The sequence below is a fragment of the Nomascus leucogenys genome, chromosome 4 (assembly GCF_006542625.1).
Source record: "Nomascus leucogenys isolate Asia chromosome 4, Asia_NLE_v1, whole genome shotgun sequence".
Classification (NCBI taxonomy): domain Eukaryota; kingdom Metazoa; phylum Chordata; class Mammalia; order Primates; family Hylobatidae; genus Nomascus; species Nomascus leucogenys.
Genome location: NC_044384.1, coordinates 83167525 through 83194875, shown reverse-complemented (window position 1 = coordinate 83194875; position 27351 = coordinate 83167525). Strand labels below are relative to the sequence as shown.

Genomic DNA, 27351 nt, shown 5'->3' with positions numbered 1-27351 from the left:
CCATCCCAATAGCACTCTCTCTGCGCGACCTGACCTGACTATGCTAAAAAAGATCTCTTGACTGCGTTTGGCATGCTCTGGGTCTGCCTTTACTCTTTCACAAACCATTCTTAGCTTGCAGGCAGGCCGTATGAAAACAGGCAGAGGTCCAAATTTGGCCCATGAACTGCAGTTTTCATACTAATAAATTTAGAACACGAGTTTTTGGATTCTTAGTTTTGATTCAGCTGAGATGGGTGATGTGTATAATGTTAAGTACTTGTTTTTCTAGGTGGATCTTAGTGGTAGAGGTGAATTATTCATATCCTCAGTTCATAGCACCCTGTCCTTGCTGGTCCCTAGAAGACCCCCCTCTCTTGTGTGTTTATTTGTTCCCTTTAATCATCTTTTTTTTTTTTTTGAGACAGAGTTTCACTGTCACCCAGGCTGGAGGGCAGTGGTGCGATCTTGGCTCACTGCAACCTCCACCTCCTGGGTTCAAATGATTCTCCTGCCTCAGCCTCCCAAGTAGCTGGTATTACAGGTGTGCACCACCATGCCTGGCTAATTTTTGTATTTTTAGTAGAGACCGGGGGGTTTCACCATATTGGCCAGGCTGGTCTCAAACTTCTGACTTCACGTGATCTGCCTGCCTCGGCCTCCCAAAGTGCTGAGATTACAGGCATGAGCCACTGTGCCTGGCCTCCTTTTTTTTTTTTTTTTTTTTGAGACAGAGTTTCACTCTTGTCACCCAGGCTGGAATGCAATGGTGCAATCTCTGCTCACTGCAACCCCTACCACCTCCTGGGTTCAAGCAATTCTCCAGTCTCAGCCTCTCGAGTAGCTGGGATTACTGGCGTACGCCACCACATCTGGCTAATTTTTTTTATTTTTGGTAGAGGCAGGGCTTCACCATGTTGGCCAGCCTGGTCTTGAACTCCTGACCTCAGGTGATCCACCCACCTTGGCCTCCCAAAGTGTTGGGATTACAGGCGTGAGCCACTGCATCTGGCCGTGTATCTTTAATTTATGTAAGTGGTGTTTTGTTACAGAGCTCATCCCCATTTTTTCACTTATCAGTGTCTTTTAAAGATGTCCAAGTTGCCAAGTGAACATTGAGCCCTTGCTCCTAACCAGTGTGTAGGGCTCCATAGGTGAGCCCACTGTCTTACTTCGTTTTCAAAAATAAGTTGTCTTGAGTGAGATTATGTGTTGAGCTTGAGCATAATTATGTGTTGAGCTTGGGAACATGTATCTCTTGCCCTTACAAAGAATAGGCAGCTTGGCTGAGTGTCAAAAAAAAAAATTACAGCTTTTTTCCTTCTAAACTGTAAATAAATATTTAAAATTTATTTATTATTATTATTTTTTGAGACGGAGTCTTGCTCTGTCACCCAGGCTGGCGGATCACGAGGTCAGGAGATCGGGAGCATCCTGGCTAACACGGTGAAACCCCGTCTCTACTAAAAATACAAAAAATTAGCTGGGTGTGGTGGCGGGTGCCTGTAGTCCCACCTACTCGGGAGGCTGAGGTGGGAGAATGGCATGAACCTGGGAGGCGGAGCTTGCAGTGAGCTGAGATTGCACCACTGCATTCCAGCCTGGGCAACAGAGTGAGACTCTGTCTCAAAAAAAAAAAAAAATTTTTTTTTTTTGTTTAATTTTTATTTATTTTTAAAATTTAGTTTCTTAAAAAAATTAAGTTATAATTTACCCTTTCAGTGTTTACTTCTGTGTGTCTTAACAAACACATGTAATTGCAGGATGGTTGCCACAATTAGGATGTAGAAGAGTAGGCCGGGTATGGTGGCTCATGCCTGTAATCCCAGAATTTTGGGAGACTGAGGCGGGTGGATTACCTGAGGTTGGGAGTTCAAGACCAGCCTGGCCAACGTGGCAAAACCCCGTCTCTACTAAAAATACAAAAAATTAGCCAGGCATGGTGGCACACGCCCGTAGCCCCAGCTACTTGGGAGGCTGAGGCAGGAGAATCGCTTGAACCCGGGAGGCGGAGGTTGCAGTGAGCTGAGATCGTGCCATTGCACTCCAGCCTCGGCAACAGAGTGAGACTCTGTTTCAACAAAACAAAAACAACAAAGATGTAGAAGAGTATAGAAATTTTACCCCTCAAATTCCCTCATGCCTCTTGCTAGTCAGTCCCTCTCCTCAACCCCTGTGACAATCATGGATCACTTTTCTGTGGTATAGTTATGCCTGCTCTGGAATGACATAGATGGAATCATACAGTATGTGGCTTTTTGGGTATGACTTTTTCACTCTTCCTTTGTAGATAACGGAATACTTTTTCTGCCTGAGCCATTATAATATTTTAAATTATTTTTTGTCATTGTAATAACTTCTGTTTCAAAAAATGCAGCATGGGGCCAGGTGCGATGGCACACGCCTGTAATCCCAGCACTTTGGGAGGCCCAGGTGGGAGGATCCCTCGAGCCCAGGAGTTTGAGACCAGCCTGGGCAACAAGGCAAAGCCCTATCTCTACTAAAAATATGTAAAAATTAGCCTGGTGTGCACCTGTGCTCCCAACTATTTGGGATGCTGAGGTGAGAAGATGATCTGAGCCTGGGGAGGTTGAGGCTGCACTGAGCTGCGATTATGCCACTGCACTCCAGCCTGGGCAACAGAGTGAGATCCCGTCTCAAAAAGAAAGAAAAACAAAAGGCAGCATGTTCTATGCGAGGGCTCCTCTCGTTGGTATTTATGTGGAGCAGGTGAACTCTTTGGCTCTGCGCACCGCCGGCTGCTTATTATTCAACATGGTCTTACTGACGTCCACACCATCTCCTTTTCCAACCTGCAGCCTCCCTCAAGGATGGGAAACCGCCTAGTCTTTATGTCCTTTTCTGTTTAAGGAGATCCCTGTTTAAATTCGTTTTTGCAGATTCTTGAATCCCTAAAGTCTGACCAAACAATTAATACTCTTTTTTTCCCCTGGAAAACAATGGGATTCATAAATCGTGACCATTGTCCATTGTTCTGAAATAGGCTCTCAGTAAGAACTGGGTGCCCTCTATTTTGGAAAAGAAATTATATTTACTGCAACAAAATAATATGATTTATCTGTAAAATTCCCTGCCACATATGCTACCTGTTTGTAGTTTTAATGTTTCTGTGAAATAACAAGCAAACTGGCCCTTGACCCTCCTTCATAGACATTGTAGAGTTGTGATTGGCTGTTACCCACTGCCCATCATTTGTGCCCAGGAGAGGTCATCCAAGGATGAGTCCTCCCCATCCCTTATCCTTGATGGAATGTCTCTGGTAGGCCCACCAAGCTTGGTGGTGAGATGTGGGCAGAGCCCTGTGGATCTGCCCCTATATGCAAGCAAGCCAGAGCCCCTACCCTATATCTTCACTGTGCTGAGGGCAGTTTATCCCTGACTGTAGCCGAAGACTCCAGCAAAAGATGAGGGGCCAGAACCAGCCTCTGATGTCTTTCTCTAGGTGTTCTAAAAGGTTAATTTCTTTGCTCATTAAAGGGGTTTAAAGGTTGGCCTGGACCAGAGAAGGTCATTACCCTGATTCTGGTGAGAATCGGAACTCCCCCTCCCCCAGCACTTAGTGCAGGGTCTGATGCTGGGATGTGGATAATGTTGAATGGACGCGATCTTGAACCTCTCTGAAGTTTTCTCAAACTCTGCTCTGTGCTCCCCTAACAGGGTGAGTGCATTTGCTGCACCCTCCCTACCTTCACCTTCTCATATACGCACACTCACACTCACACGTAGTCTCACACTCACACATCCACCCTCACACACATACTCGCTCATTGTGAACACGCACACCTTAGCATCAGGCTGAGCAGCCGGGGGACATTACTGCTGGAGACTGACGCCAATTCTCCATTAGGCCCAGGCCAGGTGTTGGGGAGTGTCTATGGGATGCCCTCCAGATCTGGCAGCCTCTGGCATGGACCCCAGGTGGGCAGCTCTAGTCATATAACTGGTGGTGTTTCCCGATGGTCAGACTGGGCTGGGAATCAGCCAGCTGGGCGTTCAGTCCTGGCCAAGTCACTCATGAGCTATATGTCTTTGCACAAATTCTTTTGCATTTCTATGCCTTGATTTCCTCATCCATAAAATGGGGTTCATCATTGGATGATTGTGTGGATTCATTGAGCCATCTTGTAAAACACGGAGTGGAGTGCTTGGCTCAGAGTGAGAGTTCAATAAATAATATTCCTAGAAATAATAAGGCAGAGACTCCAGCTCATGAAGAAAGCTTTTAGGTTTGCACCTGGCAATTTGTATTGGTAGAAGGGCAGGCCCATGGTGCCTGCAGGTCTGGGTCACAAGCTTGTGAAGTTGGACTGGCATTGGACCTGGCAGAGCAGGGCTCAGGACATATGTTCTGCTGAGCTGATAGCTGGGGACCACTCAGCTGCACCTTCCTCACTAAGCCCTGCCCCATTTCCATGATCTCATGCTGCCTCTAATAGCCCTGTTCTTGGTTTTGCAGCCAGAGCCTAAGCCTGGAGACCTGATTGAGATTTTTCGCCCTTTCTACAGACACTGGGCCATCTACGTTGGCGATGGATATGTGGTTCACCTGGCCCCTCCAAGTAAGAACACATAGGACCTCTGCTGTGATGGGACCCAGGGGCTGGGAAGAGAGGGGATGAGGAACTGTGGGTAACAGGTGATCCCAACATTCTTCTTGCTTCCCAACTGGCAGTTGTCTCTGAGTGTTATAAGAAGTTCGATGTGGGGCAGTTTGGTGTGGGGCACTGGTTTTCAAGGTCTGCTCCCGGGAACCTCAGGGGGTTCTTTAGAGCAGGGGTCCACAACCTCCAGGCCATGGACTGGTACTGGTTAGAAACTGGGCTCCAGAGCAGGAGGTGAGTGGTGGGCAAGCAAGCGAAACTTCATCCGTATTTGCAGCTGCTCCCCATCGCTTGTATTACTGCCTGAGCTCCACCTCCTGTCAGATCAGCAGCGGCATTAGATTCTCATAGGAGCATGAACCCTAGTGTGAACTGCACATGCAAGGGATCTAGGTTGCACACTCCTTGTATTAGTCTGTTTTCACACTGCTATAAAGAACTACCCAAGACTGGGTAATTTACAAAGAAAAGACATTTTTTTTTTTTTGAGACAGAGTCTTGCTCTGTCGCCCAGGCTGGAGTGGAGTGGTGCGATCTCGGCTTGCTGCAAGCTCCGCCTCCCGGGTTTACGCCATTCTCCTGCCTCAGCCTCCCGAGTAGCTGGGACTACAGGCACATGCCACCATGCCTGGCTAATTTTTTGTATTTTTAGTAGAGATGGGGTTTCACCGTGTTAGCCAGGATGGTCTCGATCTCCTGACCTCGTGATCCACCTGCCTCGGCCTCCCAAAGTGCTGCGATTGCAGGCGTGAGCCACTGTGCCTGGCCCTTCAGAAAGAGGTTTAATTGACTCACAGTTCTGCATGGCTGGGGAGGCCTCAGGAAATTTACCATTGTGGCAGAAGGTGAAGGGGAAGCGAGGCAGGTCTTATATGGTGGCAGGAGGCAGGGGAGTGCCACACTTTTTTTTTATTTTTTAGATGGAGTTTCGCTGTTGTTGTCCAGGCTGGAGTGCCATGGCACAATCTCGGCTCACTAGAAACTCCACCTTCCAGGTTCAAGTGATTCTCCTATCTCAGCCTCCCGAGTAGCTGGGATTACAGGCACCTGTCACCACACCCAACTAATTTTGCTATTTTTAGTAGAGATGGATTTTCATCATATTGGTCAGGCTGGTTTTGAACTCTGGACCTCAGGAGATCCACCTGCCTCAGCCTCCCAAAGTGCTGGGATTACAGGCAGGAACCACCGCGTCTGGAGTGCCACACTTTTAAACCATCAGATCTTGTGAGAACACACTCATTATCAGGAGAACAACATGAGGGAAATCTCGCTCATGATTCAATCACCTCCCATATAGTTCCTCCTCTGACACGTGGGGATTACAGTTAGACATGAGATTTGGGTGGGGATACAGAGCCAAACCATATCACTCCTTATGAGAAGCTAATGCCTGATGATCTGTCACTGTCACCCATCACCCCAGAAAGGACCATCTAGTTGCAGGAAAACAAGCTCAGGGCTCCTACTGATTCTGCATTATGGTCAGTTGTATGATTATTTCATTATATATTACAATGTAATAATAATAATAGAAGTAAAGTGCACAATAAATGTCCTGTGCTTGAATCATCCCAAACCATCCCTCCCCCCTGCTGAGTCCATGGAAAAATTGTCTTCCACAAAACCAGTCCCTGGTGGACCGCTGCTTTAGAGGGATCGAGGTGGCGTCTGAGGAGGAAGCTCTGTTTTGATGTGTTTTTTATGCTGTGACTTTGTATGCAACACACTCAACTCTTTTTTTTTTTTTTTTTTTTTTGACAGAGTCTCACTCTGTCACCCAGGCTGGAGTGCAGTGGCGCGATCTTGGCTCACTGCAAGCTCTGCCTCCCGGGTTCACGCCATTCTCCTGCCTCAGCCTCCAGAGTAGCTGGGAGTATAGGCACCTGGCACCACGCCCAGCTAATTTTTTGTATTTTTAGCAGAGACGGGGTTTCACCGTGTTAGCCAGGATGGTCTTGATCTCCTGACCTCGTGATCCGCCTGCCTCGGCCTCCCAAAGTGCTGGGATTACAGGCGTGAGCCACCGCACCCGGCCGCAACACACTCAACTCTTAAGCGTAAAGCTCCTGGGAAGAGTGCAGGTGTTTGGGCAGAGAGAGTTGGTTATGAATCCAGTTTCCATTCTTCAGCCTTGATTTCCTTTTTCGAAAACTGAGGATGTGAATACTTAACTTGGAGGACTCTTGTGAGAAATCCTCACCCTTCTCTTAAGGCTTTAACTTAAACTGGGGTATAACATAAATATTGTAAAATGTACAAGCATAGTAAAGTATACAGTCAGTGAATTAAAAAAAATCCATCCATGTAACAGTGCCCCAGATCCACATCTAGAACATTCCCATTGTGCCACTTACCCTGAAAGGCTCTCTCGTGCTTCTACAATATCCCCTCCCCACCCCTCGCTCAGGCAACCATCATTCTAGCTTTTCCTGCCATAGATGAGTTTTGCCTGTTCTAGAACTTCATGGAAGAGGTATCACACTGCCCGTGCTCTTTTGTGTCTGGCTTCTTTTAGCCAACATCATGCCCATGTGAGTCATCCATGCTGCTGTGAGTGGCAGGAGTTCTTTTTGACTGCTGTGTATTTTCTGTTATATGAATGTGCCACAATTTAGCATCCATTTTTCTGACATCAGACTCATTGCAGGTTTTGACTGCTATGAACAGAGCTGTTATAGACACTCTTTTTTTTTTTTTTTTTTTTTTCGAGACAGAGCCTTGCTCTGTGGCCCAGACTGGAGTGCAGTGGCATGATCTCGGCTCACTGCAACCTCCACCTCCCAGGTTTAAGCGAGTCTCCTGCCTCAGCCTCCGGAATAGCTGGTATTACAGGCACGCCCCACCGTGCCCAGCTAATTTTTGTATTTTTAGTAGAGATGGGATTTCACCATGTTGGCCAGGCTGGTCTCCAACTCCTGACCTCAAGTGATCTGCCTGCCTCGGCCTCCCAAAGTGCTGGGATTACAGGCATGAGTCACCGCACCCGGCCCTTGAACATGTCTTTTGCATATCCCTTTAATTCTAACTAGTGGCCTCACCCTATCAGAAGTAACCAGAGTAGATGTCATCTTCCTCACCCTGAGCCCTTTACCCATGTACCCCCACCTCCTCCTCTTCCTTTCATAAGCACTTTGCTCCTCAAATTCACCACCGCCTTCTGTATTGTCATCTTCTCCCTTTCAATTGGATCATTTGTATTGACATAGAGACAGCTGTAATATCTCCCATTGATCAAACAAACGCCCGGCCTCACATCCTTCTCTGCTTAACGCCCCACAGAGCAGATCTCATTACAGCTTTGTCTGCCTGGCCACCTCTGGTTCCTCGCTTCCCATTCTGCCTTCCATCCCCTATACCCACACTTTCTTTTTTCTTTTTCTTTTTTTGAGACGGAGTTTTGCTCTCAGACTCCCTTTTTTTGACCCCCTGCTGGAGCAGTTCTCAAGGGTAGGAAAAAGCTTCCACATCTTGCCAAAGCTCAAAGCCAAGTCCCATCACAGCTGACTTGGCTTCTCAGCAGCGTTTGACGTGAGTGACCTTCCTGCTCCGCACCTGGCACCTGACTTTCTTCCTCTCCTGCTGGGCCCTTCTTTTTTGGTCTCTTGTGTGGGCTCCTCCTCCTCCTCTCCCATTTCCCTAAATCAAGCTCAGGTGACCTCATTGGATTCCGTAGCTTCCAATACCTTCTATTTGTCAATGTCTCCTAAGCTCAAACTCTCAATTTAGATCCCCCTTCAGCTTCAGACTTGCATAACCTCTTGACTACTTGGTAACTCCACTTGAGTGTCTACCTGGCATCTTGAACTTGATCTGCCCCAAATGGGAGGCTCCAGTGGAAGACACCATTCAGCTGCTCAGGCCTAAAGCCTAGGAGTCATTCTCTATTCCTTCCAACCCATGTCTAATCTATCGGGGAATCCTGTTGGCTTTCTCTCTGAAACAGACCCCAGCTCTGACCACTTCTTACCATTCCCACTGCAGCACCCTGGTATGAGTGACCACCCTCCCTCTCCTGGTGGTACTGCCACTTCTGGCTGGTCTCTCTGCCTCTTGCCACTCACGGCTAGTTCCTCATTCATGGGCAGGTGGTGTGATTGTTTGAAAGTGTAAATCAAGGGCCAGGTGCGGTGGCTCATGCCTGTAATCCCAGTAGTTTGGGAGGCCGAGGTGGGTGAATCACCTGAGATCAGGAGTTTGAGACCAGCCTGGCCAACATGGCGAAACCCTGTCTCTATTAAAAATACAAAAATTAGTCGGGCATGGTGACGCGCCACTGTAGTCCTATCTACTTGGAGGCTGATGCATGAGCAGGAGGCAGAGGCTGCAGTGAGCCAAGACTGCACTACTGCACTCCAGCCTGGGTGACAGAGTGAAACCCCGTCTCAAAAAAACAAACCAAAACCAAACCAAAACCAAACCAAAACAAAACATTAAAGTCTATGCTGTGGCCTGTAGGACCCGGCCTGGTCTGGCCTGGTCTGTGTCTTTGGGCCTCGTCTTTCTCCTCTCCCCTGCCCGGTCTCTAGACTCCAGCAATGTTGACCTCCTTGCTGCCTCTTGGCATGCCAAGCTCTGTCCTCCCTGCAGACTTCGTTCCTGCTGTTCCTTCTGCTCTAGATGCTTCATCATTCAAGCCTCAGCTCAGACGCCTTTTCCTTGGGGTGGCCTCCCCAACCTGATCTACGGCAGCCTCTCCTGGTCATCCTTGCCATGTCACTCCACTCTGTCTTTCCATAGTGTCTGTTGGTACCTGAAAGTATCTTATTTTGTGTATTTGTTCATTGTCAGCATCTTCTCAGTAGCATGGGAATTGCTTGAGGACAGGCCTGCTGCCCAGAGCATGTCACTGACTTCAGCACCTTGGACAAGGCCCGGCACCTAGTGGGGCCTCAGTATTGATTGGCTGCACTGAGCAGGTGTGTGTGGTAGACAGAGGGTGGGGGAAGGCATGACAAACACCCGGGTGGACAGGTGGACAGGTGTGTCACAGACCATCGGGTCAGTGATGCTGCTTCAAAGGAAAAGATGCTTCTGCCTGCATCTCACTCGAGTTTCACAGAAGTCATGTGGGATAGATGAGGCAAGGAGGACTGACCTTCTGCTGCTGAGAAAACTGTAGAAATTAGAGCTGGAAGGAAGCTTATGAACTTGCTGAAGTGCCTGCCCTGTGCCAGACACTGGTGAAAGCATGTTTTGTGGCCAATCCCTTTAATCCTCACAGCTGCCTGTGTTTCTATCCTACAAGGAATGGGGGACTCAGAGAAGTTAAGAAGCTTACCCAAGGTTGCATAATGGTAAGGGGTGCAGGCAGGACCCAAACCCAGGCAGTCTGACTTGATTCTGTGCCCTTAGCCACAATGCTGCACTGCCCAGTCCAAGCTATCCCAAAATTCAGTCACTGATGGATTGCCATATCCACATGCTCTTTCTGTGATTGTTCACTTCATATTTTCTTCAGTAGACTCACTTTTTAAAAGAAGGAACTTTAGACTGGGTGTGGTGGCTCACACCTGTAATCCCAGAACTTTGGGAGGCCGAGGTGGGTGGATTGCTTGAGCTCAGACCGGGCTTGAGTTCGAGACAAGCCTGGCCAACATGGTGAAACCCCATCTCTACTAAAAATACAAAAATTAGCTAGGCGTGGTGGTGTGTACCTGTAGTCCCAGCTACTCGGGAGGTTGAGGCATGAGAATCACTTGAACCCAGGAGGAGGAGGTTGCAGCAAGCCAAGATCACACCACTGCATTTCAGCCTGGGCGATGGAGTGAGACTCTGTCTCAAAATAAGAAAAAAAAAGAAGGAACTTTAAATTACTGTATTGATATGTATTTGTGCATCAATTTTAGTGTGTATTTGGGGATTTCTGGAGCAAAGTGAAGTGACAGGTCCAGACCACTCAGCTGGTCGGTGATGTGCTGGGGTCGAACCCAGAGCTTCTCACTGCCAGCTTGAGCACAGGGTACCCCTGTCCTGGGTGGCATCTAGATATAAGTTTAAGGAAGTCCTCACTCTTGGTTGTTGACTCTGTACTTGCATGGCCCTGAGATTTGGTGCCTTCTTAAATTTTGGGCTCTAGGCAATTTGCTTGCCTCCTCCAAGTCCCAGTGCTGTCACCCACTTTGCCTGGGAGCTGAGGCGGGGTGGGCCCCAGGAGCTCATCCTCCCCACAAACTCAGGGCTCCAATAAGGCACCGTCTCTTTTATTTACTTCAATGAATCTTCCAAGCATCATGTGCCCTTTTCCTATAAAGTCTGAATTCCCTAAATTTCTAATATCTTGGCATTGCACGCAGGCATTGCACGCAGGCTGAAAAGGTTTATTGGTCTTTGGAAAGCTGAGAAGAGCAGGACCTGAAATCTAATCAGCCTCTCCTGCTGTTGCTGTCACAGAGATGTCATTGTTGAAGACTGGTCCTATCCAGTTTAACAGGGTGCTGCTGTGGCACCCTGGGGGCCTTAACCCTGACAGGGTCACAGTGGCTCTTTGAGGAGAGTGAGAGTGAACCTCTTTTGACATGCTCCCTGGGTGCGTAGGCCCATCCCTTGAGTGCATACCTACTTTTTCTTTTTCTTTTTTTGCTAAGGCAAGATCTCACTCTATTGTCAAGGTCAGAGTGCAGCGGCGCAATCTCAGCTGACTGCAACCTCAACCTCCAGGGCTCAAGTGATCCTCCTGCCTCAGCCTCCTCAGTAGCTGGGACCACAGGCGCACACCACCATACATGGCTAGTTTTTGTATTTTTTGTAGAGATGGAGTTTTGCCATGTTGCCCAGGCTTGTCTGAAACTCCTGGGCTTAAGCGATCTGCCTGCCTTGGCCTCCCAAAGTGCTGGGATTACAGGTGTGAGCCACTGTGCCCAGCCCATACCCACTTTTTCAATCGTCATACTGAGTGCATGCCTCTCCCTGCGCCGTACAGGTTGTTTGGGTTGGGAGGAATGCCCAGTCTTTGTTGGCATCAGCTTTCCCTGTCCACCATCCTGGTCTTCATGTTGAACCCGGACTCCTTGTCTTCAAGATCATTTCATTTCTGGAGCCTTGTGGCCCTTCCTTGCCCTGAGCCTTGGCCTGGGCTGTGCCCATGTACCCACTAAGCCTCCTTAGCATCACGGCTAGGGGGACAGCTGTGTGTTTTGGTCATTTTGTTTCCAGAAGGGCTAGGACTCTGGAAAACCCAGCCATGTTTTCTGCAGTAAGCAGCTTTGTGTGGTCAAGTAGGTGTAGCCCTGATGCCATCATAAAAGGCTCCCACCTTATCTTCCCAGGTAGACGAGTATGCTCTTGGCTCGTATTTGCATAACCAAGGGGGCCACTTAAGTGTCATGAGGTATAGAAGACCAGCTTCTCTAGAGTAAGACAAAAAATCACAGTAAATCATGGAACTTCACTCCCTTTCATTTTAGATAAGGAAACCAGGGCCCAGAGACCACACACACCTTCCCCCAAGGCCCACAGCCATGCGTCTGAGTCTTCCACATGTTGCTTATCCTTTGTGGATGGAGCCAAGGGCAGATACCCGGCTGGGGCCCAGCTCAGAGCCTCCGTGGCCCTTCCCAGGACCAATCCCTCTGTTTCCTCTTTGTGGATCTGCAGGTGAGGTCGCAGGAGCTGGTGCAGCCAGTGTCATGTCCGCCCTGACTGACAAGGCCATCGTGAAGAAGGAATTGCTGTATGATGTGGCCGGGAGTGACAAGTACCAAGTCAACAACAAACACGATGACAAGTACTCGCCGCTGCCCTGCAGCAAAATCATCCAGCGGGCAGAGGAGCTGGTGGGGCAGGAGGTGCTCTACAAGCTGACCAGTGAGAACTGCGAGCACTTTGTGAACGAGCTGCGCTATGGAGTCGCCCGCAGTGACCAGGTGCGTCCTCTGCCTGTGTCACCTTCCCCAGGAACCAGACCATTCCCTCTGCTGACGGAGGCTGGGCATGGCTACGGAGGCATGAACAAGACAAAATAGCAGAGACAGAATTACTGCCCCTGAGGATGTCACAGTTGGGGTGGGGACAAGGGTAGGGAGAGAGGCAAGTTGGCAATGCAGATCAGTGTAGTTGGGGGCGGGGGTGGGTGGCCAAGGAAAGGAGTCACAGACATGGTAATCATTCCCATTGCCAAGCCCTCCCTGGCCACCTGTCCCTGAGATGGCCCTCCCCAGCCCTAAAGGCAGGTTTTAGGACCCACTACCTTACAAATTGGGAAACTGAGCTTAAGTAACTTGTCTACAGCGATTCATTTCATTAAAAAAATCTTTGTTGAGTCTCCAGACCTGGTACCTGTCTTCTCTTGTGCAGATAATTAGCAGAGTTGGGATTTGAAGACCAGGTCTGTGTGGCATAGCCCAATCATGCTTATAAACAGCACTGTCTTCAGCCTGGCTGAACCCTAAGGGTGAATCTGGGAGACCCTAGGGGTTGCAGTTTTGTTCATTTACTTGATTTTTTTTTTTTTTTTTTTTGAGACGGAGTCTTTCTCTGTCCCCCAGGCTGGAGTGCAGTGGCGCGATCTCGGCTCACTGCAAGCTCCGCCTCCCGGGTTCACGCCATTCTCCTGCCTCAGCCTCCCGAGTAGCTGGGACTACAGGCGCCCGCCAACACGCCCGGCTAATTTTTTGTATTTTTAGTAGAGGCGGGGTTTCACCATGTTAGCCAGGATGGTCTCGATCTCCTGACCTCGTGATCCGCCTGCCTCGGCCTCCCAAAGTGCTGGGATTACAGGCTTGAGCCACCGCGCCCGGCCTACTTGATTTTATTTTTGTCTTTCCTCTCTCACTCTCTTTTTCTCCTCCCATTTTCTTGTACTTCTTCCCCCTCCCTTTCAGCCACTTCCATCTTTTTTTTTTTTTTTTCGCATAGGTGAAAAGAACATTGGGAAGGTTCTTACATGGCTGTTGATGCAAAAGAATGCGTATTTTTTTCAATGAATGATTAGGTTAAGATCCATCAGGCTGTTCACTTTTATTATTATTTTTTTTGAGATCCAATTTCTTCTTCCCTGGTCAGTGTGGTGGTTAAGAGCCTGGGCTCCTGGAGTCAGGCCAACGTGGGCTGGACCTGGTCTCTGACTTTTGCCCGCCGTCTGACCTCAGGAGAGTTAGTCCAGCTCCCTACACTTTGGTAAAGTACGAATGATAATACTCATCTTGGAGGATTATCATGTGAATTAAATAAGAGCATGTTTATTCTTAGCACACTGAATACATTGTAGTAGTAAAAATAGTCATAATTATCCTCATTTCTTTTTTTTTTTTTTGCTCGACCCATCCAGTGCCTGGTCCACTGGCCTCTGTGGGCCATAGCGACTTGAATGGGAAGACATTGACTAACACCACCTATAGGAATCACTCGTACTCTCTTCACACTGCTGATAACCAGCTGTGCTTACTACACCGATCCTCATGTTTGTTAGGCAGTTCCTATACCTGTCTACAGTGGGATATTTGTTACCTTTGAATGGGTATCCTCTTATTTTTTTCTTCAATCAGTTGGTTATTAATGTTCAACAACTATTTATATATGAATGTTAAAGGCGATCAACTTAGAAATTGAGTAGGTGGTACATAGCTAACTAGGTAAAGAAAGGGCAGTATTGCCAATGTTTGTGAAGATCGTAGTCTGTTGGTCATGTTCTGGCTTCAGCTTCCCCGAGAGTTGATAAGAGCTTTCTGCTGGGGAATCAGTGGGCAGGGCCATGAGAAAAACTTCGTTAGTGCCTGAATATTGTCAGGTTAAAAAGGTGATGCAGTGAAAGCAGGAGACCAGGGGATGGTGGCACTTACCACATCTATCTCTTGGGGATAACAGCCTTCAAAACATTTGTCTCTTGTTTTTCTTTTCTTAAAACAATTTTATTTTAGGCCGGGCACAGCATTAATACATCAGGGAACTAAAAGGAATTTCTAGGATGCTAGTAAAGAGAGATACCAAGATGACAGCCACGCCTCATCAAGTGTGACTCAAGAGACAAATGTGGCTGGGCACAGTGGCTTATGCCTGTAATCCCAGCACTTTGGGAGGCTGAGGCAGGCAGACCACTTGCGGTCAGGAGTTCGAGACCAGCCTGGCCAACATGGTGAAACCCTATCTCTATTAAAAATACAAAAATTAGTCGGGCATGGTGGTGGGCATCTGTAATCTCAGCTACTCAGGAGGCTGAGGCAAGAGAATCACTTGAACCCGGGAGGCAGAGGTTGCAGTGAGCCAAGATCACACCACTGCACTCCAGCCTAGGCGACAGAGTGAGACCCAGTCTCAAAAAAATTTTTTTTTATTTTATTGTTTTTTATTTTAATAGAGACGAAGTCTCACTATGTTGCCAAGGCTGGTCTTGAACTCCTGAGCTCAAATGATCCTAATGCCTCAGCCTCCCAAAGTGCTGGGATTACAGGCATAAGCCACTGTGCCCGGCCACATTTGTCTCTTGAGTCACACTTGATGAGGCATGGCTGTCATCTTGGTATCTCTCTTTACTAGCATCCTAGACATTTCTTTCAGTTCCCTGCTGTATTAATGGTTTTATCCTCTGTAGTTCACATCCTTCTCTTTTTTGGTTTATGCCCTTGTTTTGGTAGACTACTTCCCCTAATAGTTTACTGAGAAATGGTACATTTTAAAAAGATCCCTAGGCAGGCATGGTGCCATGCGCCTGTAATCCCAGCTACTGGTGAGGCTGAGGCACGAACGAGAATTGCTTGGACCCAGGAAGCAGAGGTTGCAGTGAGCCGAGATCATGCCACTGTACTCCAGCCTGGGTGACAGAGTGAGACTTGGTCAAAAAACAACAACAACAACAACAAAAAAAACCTAAGAAACAAAAAACAAACAAAAAACGATCTTGCATGCCTGAAAATATCTTCATTTTATCCTCACATTTGATTAATCATTTGGCTGGGTATAGAATTCTAGGTTGGAAACAGTATTTTTTTTTTTCAGAATTTTGAAGGCATTGGTTTATTGTCACCTAGCTTTTGCTGTTGCGGTACAGAAGTCTGAAGCTGTTCTGATTTTTTATTGTTTGTATGTGATCTATTTTTTCTTTTCAGAACTGTATAGAATCTTCTCTTCATCCTCAGTTTCTGAAATTTTATTACCTTGCACGGGTCTATTTTCATGTATTGTGCCAGGTACTTGGTGACTCCTGTCAATTTGGAAACTCACTTTCTTTAGTTCTTGGAAATTTTCCATTTTGTATTCTCTGGCACTCCTATTATTAGGCTGTTGGACCCCTAGACTGCTCTGCTGATTTTCTTATCTTCTCTCTCTTGTTTTCTATTTATGTATCTTTTTATTTATTTATTAAGACAGAGTCTTGTTTTGTCACCCAGGCTAGAGCACAGTGGTGTGATGTTCGCTCACTGTAACGTCTGCCTCCCGGGTTCAAGTAATTCTTCTGCCTCAGCCTCCAGAGTGGCTGGGACTAAAGGCATGTGCCACCACACCTGGGTAATTTTTGTATTTTTATTAGAGATGTGGTTTCCCCACATTGGCCAGGCTGGTCTGGAACTCCTGACCCCAAGTGATCTGCCTGTTTCTGCCTCCCAAAGTGCTGAGATTATAGGCGTGAGCTACTGTGCCTGGCCCATTTATGTATCTTTTTAAATTTGAAAATGAACATTTATTGACAGATTTAGGTATAATAGAAGTTTTTTTTTTTTGAATTAGCAGTGACAATATTAGCGTAAGAAAGACAAGCATGATAAAAAATTGAGTTTCATCATTGGTGATCTTGCATCACAATCAAGGTGTTTACTTACTCATGGTAAAACTCATGCTCCTATGCAGCAATAAACTCCAAATACAGAGTACAAGACAACCTTGGGAAGCAATAAGATACTTTTTGAAATTCAGAGTTCTACTTTAAGAATATTTGATAGGTTTACAAAATATATCCTAATCATCTCATTTAGTTATTCTTTCAGCAGTTATTAATAGAATAAAGAATGGATCTGGCCGGGTGTGGTGGCTCACGCCTGTAATCCCAGCACTTTGGGAGGCCGAGATGGGTGGATCACCTGAGGTCAGGAGTTCGAGATCACCCTGGCCAACATGGTGAAACCCTGTCTCTACTAAAAATACAAAAATTAGCTCGGCGTGATGATGGGCACCTGTAATCCCAGCTACTCGGGAGGCTGAGGTAGGAGAATCACTTGAACTCAGGAGGCAGAGGTTGCAGAGAACTGAGATTGTGCTATTGCACAACAGAGAGAGATTCCATCTCAAAAAAAAAAAAAAAACGAAGAGGTCCATAAGTTTATATAAGTAGAGAATTTTGTGTCAACACAAAATTGTTACATAATTAGTAAAATACATTGTCATTAGGAACAGATGCTATTTTTAATTTTAATTTTTTTAAAGAAAGGGTCTTCTTCTGTTGCCCAGGCTGGAGTGCAGTGGCACAACCTCAGCTCACTACTGCCTCAACCTCCCAGGCTCAAGTGATCCTCCCACCTCAGCTTCCCAAGTAGCTAGGACTAGGCCAGGTGCAGTGGCTCATGCCTGTAATCCCAGCACTTTGTGAGCCTGAGGTGGGCGGATCACTTGAGGCCAGGAGTTCGAGACCAGCCTGGCCAACATGGTGAAACCCCGTCTCTACTAAAATACAAAAATTAGCTGGGCGTGATGGCGGGCACCTGCAGTCCCAACTACTCAGGAGGCTGAGGCAGGAGAATCGCTTGAACCCTGGAGGTGGAGGTTGCAGTGAGCCAAGATTGCGCCACTGTACTCCAGCCTGGGCAACAGAGCGAGACTGCTTCTCAAACACACACACACACACACACACACACACACACACACACACCCAAGTAGTTGGGACTACGGGTGCACATCACCATGCCTGGCTGATTTTTGTATTTTTTGTAGAGACAGGGTCTCACTTTGTTGTCTGGGCTGTTCTTAAACTCCTGGGCTCTAGCAACCCTCCTGCCTCAGCCTCCCAAAGTGCTGGAATTATAGATGTGAGCCACTGCGCCTGGCCACAAATGCTATTTAGAGAAATTAAATAAAATTCCAAATCTTGAGATAGTAAAATAACTAAGAAATGTCTTATACCATTATTCTTTGCGTAAACAATAATTTAACACTTGCAAAATGAAACAATGCAAATTGAACACATAACACTTTTCTTCCTGTGACTTTGGCCCTACCCATCTACCCATTCACTTGAAAGAGGCAAAACAATGATAACAATGAAACAGCATGAACAATTCTACTTGATCCCATCACAGAAAATGAAGCCAGAATATTCTACAACAAAAACAGAGGTGCCATCTCTACTGCTTCTAAAGATTTCGTCTTCCATTTCTTTGTCTAGGATAGGGGTTTCTCAGCCTCAGCACTATTGACATTATGGGCCAGATAATTCTTCATTGTCGTGTCCTGTCCTGTGCACTGTAGGATGTTTAGCAGCATCCTTGGCCTCTACACACTAGATACCAGTAGCGTCCCACCATCAGATGTAAGAACCAAAAATGTCTGTAGACAATTCCCCCCACAGGGAAAAACTGTCTCCAGTTGAGAACTAGTGACTTAGGTAAGTAATGATCACTGACACATGCTGTGAGTCAAATTAACATAGAACTTCTGGCCGGGCACAGTGGCTCATGCCTGTAATCCCAGCACTTTGAGAGGCCGAGGCGGGCGGATCACGAGGTCAAGAGATAGAGACCATCCTGGCCAACATGGTGAAACCCCGTTTCTACTAAAAATACAAAAATTAGCTGAGCGTGGTGGTGGGCATCTGTAGTCCCAGCTACTCAGGAGGCTGAGGCAGGAGAATCGCTTGAACCCGGAGGTGGAGGTTGCAGTGAGCTGAGATTGTGCCATTGCACTCCAGGCTGGGCAGCAAGAGCAAAACTCCATCTCAAAAACAAACAAAAAAAGAACTTCGATGCATGCCCCGTCTTGCTGGAGATGATAGATTTAGTACAAATTGGAAAATGTCCACCAGTATTTTTCTTTGTAAGCACTGTCAGTGCAGTGACTCTCCTTTTCATTTAACTCATGAAGATATTTTTGTTTGTTTAGGAATCTGATCAGTCTTTATGTTTATTTGTGCTGAGCTCTTTGAAGCAGACTAGATTTTCCTTCAAAAGAATGTTTATGGCTGGGCGCGGTGGCTCATGCCTGTAATCCCAACACTTTGGGAGGCGGAGGCAGGTGGATCACAGGGTCAGGAGAGTGAGACTATCTTGGCTAACTTGGTGAAACCCCGTCTCTACTAAAAATACAAAACAAAATTAGCTGGGCATGGTGGCCTGTAGTCCCAGCTACTTGGGAGGCTGAGGCAGGAGAATGGCGTGAACCCAGGAGGTGGAGCTTGCAGTGAGCCGAGATTGTGCCACTGCACTCTAGCCCTGGGTGACTGAGCAAGACTCTATCTCAAAAAAAAAAAAAAAAATTATGATTAATCAAATTTCCCAAGAAGAAAGGGAAACAATGAATTTAAACTAAAATGTAATTTGTGGTTTACATGCCTAAGAATATTCTAAAAAAAAGATTCTCCTACTTTCCACCTACCTAAAAATATTTAGGTTTCAAAAAAGATATATTTTAGTAGGGTTTTGTAAAGAAACTTTCATACTGAATAGTACTTAAAAAGAAAAAGCAACCGGAAGCTGTACTCACAATGAAGTCTAGTCTGAGTGAGAGAAAATATTAAGGTAAATAGAAATGGAAGATGTGTCTGGTGGCAATATATATATTACATAAATCTGGATAAATTGTGGGGTATTATTTTGAAATTACTGTAAATGAAACCAAATTTCAATACAAATATTTTATTTCTTTTTAAATGATTTATTTATTTTTTTGTATACTTGATCACTGTTGGAAAATATACAACTATTTCATAACCATTCTTATATTGTAACCTCTAACAGTCTAAATTTGATTGCTTTCAGAATAACACTACTCTCTCCACTTCTTCTTTAATCCACCTATAACATTGTTGAAAGTGAAGGCAGCATATTAGCACTTTCTTTTTTCCAGAAATGATTCAGATTTCCCTAAATCAGGGCTTAACTCAGAAGAGCTTTGTAGTATAAATGTCTAAATGTCTGTAGTCTGGTAGAATTTGTTTCCCCACTTAAAAAAAAAGTCTTCTTAATATTTCTAATGAGAGACAGCTTTTCTCTTTCACAATATCCTGATTTAAGACCTGTGACACACACCAGGTAGTCCATTTTCATGATCAGAAATCCTGTAATAACAACACAGCAGCTGGACTGGACCTTTCAGTCTTGCAACATGAAAATGATCAATGGCATCTGAAGGTAGCACTGGCTCCTGGAGAGAGAGTTTTTCCCATCAAGTTTGCTCTATTAGGACTAACTAGCTTCCAACAGTCTTGTGTTTAATCATACTCTTTGACTATGTACAAAGCATGGCCACAAACAATGAGGTTATTGTTGTTTTCCTTGACAAAGTATCTTTTGTATGAACCAGTTGCATCAGCTTTTGTTTTCACACCATGAGGTTCTATAAAGAACTAGGACATATTGTTCCTCCACCATTATCTGCAGACTATTTCTCCTACCCTGACACAGAGCTTAGCAAGGAAAATGCTGGATATAAGTGATTTTATGCAGGTTCCCTAGCAAGTGAACCCAACAGAATCATGGCTGCCACAAAACCATGCCTAACTGCCTTTCAGAGGAGCATTTAAAGACTTAGCAGCAGTCAAACCTCAGGTTGGTAGCTCCATCCAAACTTTGGTCATCATAAATTCTGTCTGTTAAAACTACATTTTTTTTTTTTTTTTTTGAGATGGTGTCTCACTCTGTCACCCAGACTGAAGTGCAGTGGTGCGATCTCAGCTCACTGCAACCTCCACCTCCCGGGTTCAAGCGATTCTCTTACCTCAGCCTCCTGAGTAGCTGGGATTACAGGTGCGTGCCACCATGCCCGGCTAATTTTTGTATGTTTAGTAGAAACGAGGTTTCACCATGTTGGTCAGGCTGGTCTCGAACTCCTGACATCATTATCTGCCTGCTTCGGCCTCTCAAAGTGCTGGGATTATAGGCATGAGCTACTGTACCTGGCCATCTGTTAAAACTTCTTTGTGACCAATGTTGAGAAGAGTTTGGAGATCTTCAGTGGTTAAAAATATATATGTATCTTGATGCTACCAAGGCTTATCTGGGCCATAAATGTGTTTAATGTCAGGAAACACATAGCTGTGTTTAACCTCAGGAAACAGCAGTGTAATTAACACAAGGTGCCCAGAACTGATCTCTCAGCAGCCAGAACTCATGATGACAAAACTCACAGCTGAGTGTTGTGGTGAATTGTGATAGTTTCCTTTCTGTTTTGGGAGGGAAGTGGAGGGAGTTCTTTTTTCTTGATGATAATTATTACTTCCTTTCATTGCTGAGTTTTCTTTGTACCTGTTGTCAATTCTTCCCACATGATCCAATTACCTCTCAGTACAGTTCTCCACAAGAGAAACCACATCAAGTAACCTACCAGTTCTTGTTTATTTTGCTTGGACACATCTATCCCAGAGATGGCCCTTCTTCCTTCCGTGCTGGTTGCTCCTTGGCCAATTGCATGGCTGTCATCCTGGACTCCTCTTTGCTGTCATCCTTTGAATTTCCTTTCCTTCTCTTGGATTGGGTTCTCTGATTCTGTGATCTCTTAGTTTTCTGTTTCTTTGCTCTTTCTCTTATTTAGGTAGATCACATCCTCCAGAAGTTGCTTTAGGTTAGAAACACAGTACAATGGGAGAGGATAATGGTTATGGCAGTCCTCAACATGCTAGGCTCTGGAGTCACAATGCTCCAATCTGGATTGATAAGTGCATTATTTTCCTATTGCTGCTGTAACAAATTGGTACAAAGTTAGTGGCTTAAGACTCCACAATTTATTATCAACAGTTCTGTGGGCCAGAAGTCTAAAATGAGTTTCACTGGGCTAAAATCAAAGCATTGACATTCTTTTCTAGTGTCTGTAGGAGAGAATCAATTTTCTTGCCTTTTCCAACTTCTAGAGGTTACTGGTATTGGGGGAACCAGCCCCCAGTATTTCAACGTAGGTTCTTTTCTATTTTCCCTAAGTATTGGCTGGTCTGAGAAATAAAGAGAAAGAATACAAGGAGAGAAATTTTTCAACTGGGCCTCAAGGGGTGCCATCACATATTGGTAGGACTATGATGACAACCCCCAGCCGTAAAACCAGCAAGTTTTTATTAGGGATTTTAAAAGGGGAGAGGGTGTACGAACAGGGAGTAGGTCACAAGGATCACATGCTTCAAAGGGCTATAAAGATCACAAGGCGAAGGCAAAATTAGATTACTGATGAGGGTCTATGTCCTGCTGTGCATGCATTGTCTTGATAAACATCTTAACAGGAAACAGGGTTCAAGAGCAGACAACCAGTCTGACTAGAATTTACCAGGCTGGAATTTCCCAGTCCTAGTAAGCCTGAGGGTACTGCAGGAGACCAGGGCGTATTTCAGTCCTTCTCTCAACCGCATCTGACAGACACTCCCAGAGCGACCGTCTATAGATCTAGCCCCAGGAGTGCATTCCTTCCCCAGGGTTGTTCCTTGCTGGGAAAAGAATTCAGCTATATTTCTCCTACTTGCACATTCATCTATAGGCTTTCTGCAAGAAGAAAGATATGGCTCTATTCTGCCCGACCCTGCAGGCAGTCAGACCTTATGGTTATCTTTCCTTGTTCCCTGAAAATTGCTGTTATTCTGTTCTTTTTCAGAGTGCACTGATTTCATATTGTTCAAATACACATATTTTACAATCGATTGGTGCAATAGTGGGCCTGAGGTGACGTACATTCTCAGTTTACGAAGATAACATGATTAAGAGATGAAAGTAAAGACAGGCATAAGAAATTATAAGAGTATTAATTGGGGAAGTGATAAAAGTCCATGAAATCTTCACAATTTATGTTCAGAGATTGCAGTAAAGACAGGCATAAGAAATTATGAAAATATTAATTTTGAGAACTGATAAATGTCCATGAAATCTTAACAATTTATGTTCTTCTGCTGCGGCTTCAGCTGGTCCCTCTGTTCGGGGTCCCTGACTTCTCACAACATACTGGCATTCCTTGGCTTATAGTCCCCATCTATTTTCAATGCTAGAGCAATGGCTGGTTGAGTCTTATATTGCATCGTTGTGACACTAACTCTTCTGTCTGTCTTCTACCTTTTAAGGAACTTTGTAATTACATTGGGCCCACCTGAATAATCTAGGATAATTTCCTCTTTTTTTTGTTTTTGTTTTTTTGAGACAGAGTCTTGCTCTGTTGCCCAGATTGGAGTGCAGTGGCGTGATCTTGGCTCACTGCAAACTTTGTCTCCTGGGTTCCAGTGATTCTCCTGCCTCAGCCTCCTGAGTAGCTGGGATTACAGGCACCTGCCACCACACCTGGCTAATTTTTGTATTTTTAGTAGATATGGGGTTTCACCATGTTGGCCAGGCTGGTCTCGAACTCCTGACCTCGTGATCCACCCTCCTTGGCCTCCCAAAGTGTTGGGATTATAGGTGTGAGCCACCGCGGCCGGCCGATAATTTCCGTATTTTAAGGTAAATTGATTAGCAGCCTTAATTCCATCTGTAAGCTTAATTCTCACTTGACATGTAGCCTGATATATTTATAGATTCCTGAAATTAGGACATGGACACCTTTTGGGGCTTATTATTCTGCCTACCAGTTATTCTTTACACCTGGTACTAAGTTGTTATCCTGGAATCTCCCTTCACTGTCATTCTGGGGAGATTCCCTTCTAGTCTCTCTAGTACTAGAAGGCCCATTTTCTCTATCTCATGTCTTCTACTTTCTCCATTTACTCCCCTGTTTTGGGGGAACCATTTTCAGCAGCTTTCTGTAAGAGGATGCATGGGAGATAAATTCTTTGAGACCCTGTATGTCTGAATTATTTGTCATTTTACCCTCTCACTCCATTTGATACTTTGTCTGGGTATAGAATTCTAGGTTGGAAATGGTTTCACTTCAGAGTTTTGGAGGCATTGCTCCATTGTCTTCTTGCTTCCAGAATTGCTTTTGAGAAATCTGAAGCCATCCTGATTCCTGATCTTTTCTCCATTTCCTGTTTTTCTCCCTGCTCTAAATGTTGTAATATCTTTACCCAATGTTATAAAATTTCATAGTAATGTGCCTTTGTGTAGGTCTACTTTTATCCATTAAGATGGGACTCAGAGCACTATTTCTTTTCTTTGTTTTTTTTTTGTTTGTTTCTTTTGAGACTGAGTCTTGCTCTGTTGTCCAGGCTGGAGTGCAGTGGCACCATCTCGGCTCACTGCAACCTCTGCCTTCCAGGTTCAAGCAATTTTCCTGCCTCAGTCTCCCGAGTAGCTGGGATTACAGGTGCCTGCCACCATGCCTGGCTAATTTTTTGTATTTTTAGTAGAGATGGGGTTTCACCATGTTGCCAGGCTGGTCTCGAACTCCTGAGCTCAAGCAATCTGCCTGTCTTGGCCTCCCAAAGTGCTGGGATTACAGACGTGAGCCACTGCACCTTGCCGGATTGTTCTGTTTTTTTTTTTTTTTTTTTTTTTTTCTTTCTCCCTTTGGTTTCTATTTCTTTATTTTTTTGCTATTCCTTTTGGGAGATTTCCTTGACTTAACTTTATCTTTCAACCTTTCTATTGAGTTTGTTTTTTCTACTATATTTTTATTTTCTATGAACCGTTTTTATTTTCTCAATATTCCATTATTTTTTATAGTACCACATTCTTATTTATTGGATACAATACGCTGTCTTGTTCTCCAATGATAATTTTTACGCTTGATCTTAGCCAAAAGGCCGAGAAGTGATCTAATGATAGTTTTTAAAAGGATGTTTCCTTTTGGATGCAATATGCTGTCTTATTCACCAATGATAATTTTTACACTTAATCTTAGCCAAAAGACTGAGAAGCAATAGTTTTTAAAAGGATGTTTTCTTTTCTAGATATGGTTTCTGTTTCTCCAGATTGCTTTTTTTTTTTTTTTTTGGTCTCTGTCTTCAATTTTAGAGGCCTTCTTCAGATGTTTGGTATGTTGGTTGTATGCTTGTGGTTAAAAGTGCACTTGCCTGGCTGGGTGCGGTGGCTCACGCCTGTAATCCCAGCACTTTGGGAGGCCGAGGCTAGTGGATCAAGAGGTCAGCAGTTCGAGAGCAGCCTGGCCAATATGGTGAAACCCCGTCTGTACTAAAATACAAAAATTAGCCAGGTGTGGTGGCAGGCGCCTGTAATCCCAGCTACTCGGGAGGCTGAGGCAGGAGAATCACTTGAAACCAGAAGGTGGAGATTGCAGTGAGCTAAGATTGTGCCACTGCACTCTAGCCTGGGCAACAAGAGCAAACTCCATCTCAAAGACAAAAAAAAAAAAGTGCACTTGCCAGCCATCATGTTCAGTTGAATTCAAAGAAAACCAACTCATATTACTTAGTGTAAACTAAAATAGTTAACAAATTATATCCTAAAAACAAGGTCTGTTTGTTAAATGTTGTGTGCCCTAGGTTTTTAAATTACAACATCTAAATACAATTTCTGCTCTTAAATTTGTTAAGCTAAATATGTATTGCTTCTTTTTATTTTAGAATCCTTAAAGCATTTTAAACATTTCTTTTTTTCCAAGAGAAATTACAAATAACACTTCTGTCAAGTGGTACTTGTATAAAGCCATCTTTCTTATTTTATAATTTTGGTTTTTCTGTTTTATACACTTAATATACTCACTGTCTTACTATCAGGAAATTATTTTGACCAAGATTTATTATTCAACTTCATAGGTTAGGAAAGAGATGCTAATTCTTTCTACCTATGTTTTCCTTGTTACTATTCTCTTACCCTCTATATATACTGGCCTCTAATGTATACTGTAAAATCATTGTGTTGTTGACATCACTTAATTATGATTTATATAAACAGAGTACCTCACTTCATTCTTGCTGTGTTGCTGAGGATGGAGCCCAATGGTGCAATCTTTGCTCACTGCAAATTCCACTTCCTGGGTTCAAGTGATTTTCCTGTCTCAGCCTCCTGAGTACCTGGGACTATAGGCATGTGCCACCAGGCCTGGCTAATTTTTGTATTTTTTTAGAGATGGGGTTTCGCCACGTTGGCTGGGTTTGTCCGGAACTCCTGGCCTCAAGTGATCCACCTGCCTCGGCCTCCCAAAGTGCTGGGATTACAGGCCTGAGCCACCACACCCAGCCGAGCATCTCACCTCTTTCATACTGTGCTGAACAGTTTTCAGTTTGTCAAAAAAAAGTGGGGGTTTGCTACTGGATGGAGCTCTGAGTGAGTGGGGGTGGGCGTAGGGGCAGTGGCTTGCTGAATTTGAGTTGCACTGCAGGATGATCTGGGTGGGCTGTTTGGAAATTCCCAGTATTGGTATCTTTTGTTGTTTGCATTTGGGCCAGATTCCCCAGAAAAGTCTTCTGGAGTCTTGTGTGGAGGGTAAAGTTCTGGGAACAGAGAGGAGTAGGAGGTCTGGGAGTCTCACATTTAGCATGTTTACAGTCTCTCAATCCCTTGTTTGTGGTATAATACCCACATTCTCACATGTGCTTCTAGGTTTCTAGGCCCCTAAGCCTTCTGTTGTACTCCCTGCAGAGAATAAACTTTCAGACTTCTTTTGGGGGTCAGGGAGGAGGTTCAGGGACCAGCTAAAGCTCTCTCCCATTCTTTCCCACTTCCAGAGGTACCTGGGTTTATAATATGTGATCCTTTTGGAGTATTCTTTTGTATAATTAGGGTTTATCCTCAGCTTTTTCCTCTGCTGCCTTAGGATTTAGTGTTTTCTGTATTCTTTTGGAATTATGCCTTAAACAAATGCCTTAGTTTACTTTTAGTTGAGTTTCAGGAGGCAGTAAAATTGGACATATATTCAATTTTTACCCGGAAATCTATTTTACTTTTGAAACACTTTTTTTCCTACTACAAACAAGTCAGATATCCTAATAATTCTAAGTATAACATCACTACTATTTATAGTTGAGTCATTTATTTAAGAACATGTGAAGAATACCTCCATCCTCCATGCCTGGCAGGACCAAGCACTGGGGATACAGTGATGAACAAGACAGCCGAGTTCCTTGCTTTTATGGAGGTCATAGGTTACTGACTACTCAATAACAATTCCTCCCTGACTCCACCTTTGCTTTTAGAGCTCCCCATTGGCCAGCCAAGATCTTGACCATCCTGGCATCAGCTCCCTGTCCTTTCCACAGCCATGCTCTGAGGATTTATATGCTTTGAATACTCACATGGTGAATCCGGTTTTCCATCTTTGGTTCCATGTAAATTTCAGGCCAGCTGGCTCCAGCCATAAATTCTTTTCCCATCCAGTCCTCTCCTCCCCTCCTCCCTACCAATGTTTGTTGACTCCTTAGTTTGGCCAGGGAGGCCAAGGGGCATGTGAGGTATCCTGAGCTGAATGTTCCTGCTGAATGTGCAGCCTGTACTCTGAATCCTGACACAGAGTCTGACCCACCCTCTTCTTTGTTGCAGGTCAGAGATGTCATCGTCGCTGCAAGCGTTGCAGGAATGGGCTTGGCAGCCATGAGCCTTATTGGAGTCATGTTCTCAAGAAACAAGCGACAAAAGCAATAACTGAAAAAGTCTGTCCTGTCAGCGATGACTTTATACATCAAGGGGGTCTTGTTTTGCTAGAGAGTTTGGGGTTTGGTTTGTGGATTTCATTGTGATTTATAATAAGGCTTATTTCCACAGAATAAAATAAAGCACAACGAGGGAGGATTTTATTCGGGGAAATGCAGCAA

At 45.0% G+C, this 27351-nt stretch overlaps 1 protein-coding gene across 1 annotated transcript in view; it reads left to right on the top strand.

Moving 5' to 3' along the window:
• Positions 1–27351, top strand: part of PLAAT3 (phospholipase A and acyltransferase 3) — a 39512-nt gene extending 12161 nt beyond the window's left edge. Inside the window, exons 3-5 of the mRNA XM_012499239.2 lie at positions 4457–4559; positions 12198–12466; positions 27080–27351. Of these exons, the coding sequence (XP_012354693.1) occupies positions 4457–4559; positions 12198–12466; positions 27080–27181 (474 nt within the window). The 3' untranslated portion in view covers positions 27182–27351. The remainder of the gene's footprint in view (positions 1–4456; positions 4560–12197; positions 12467–27079) is intronic.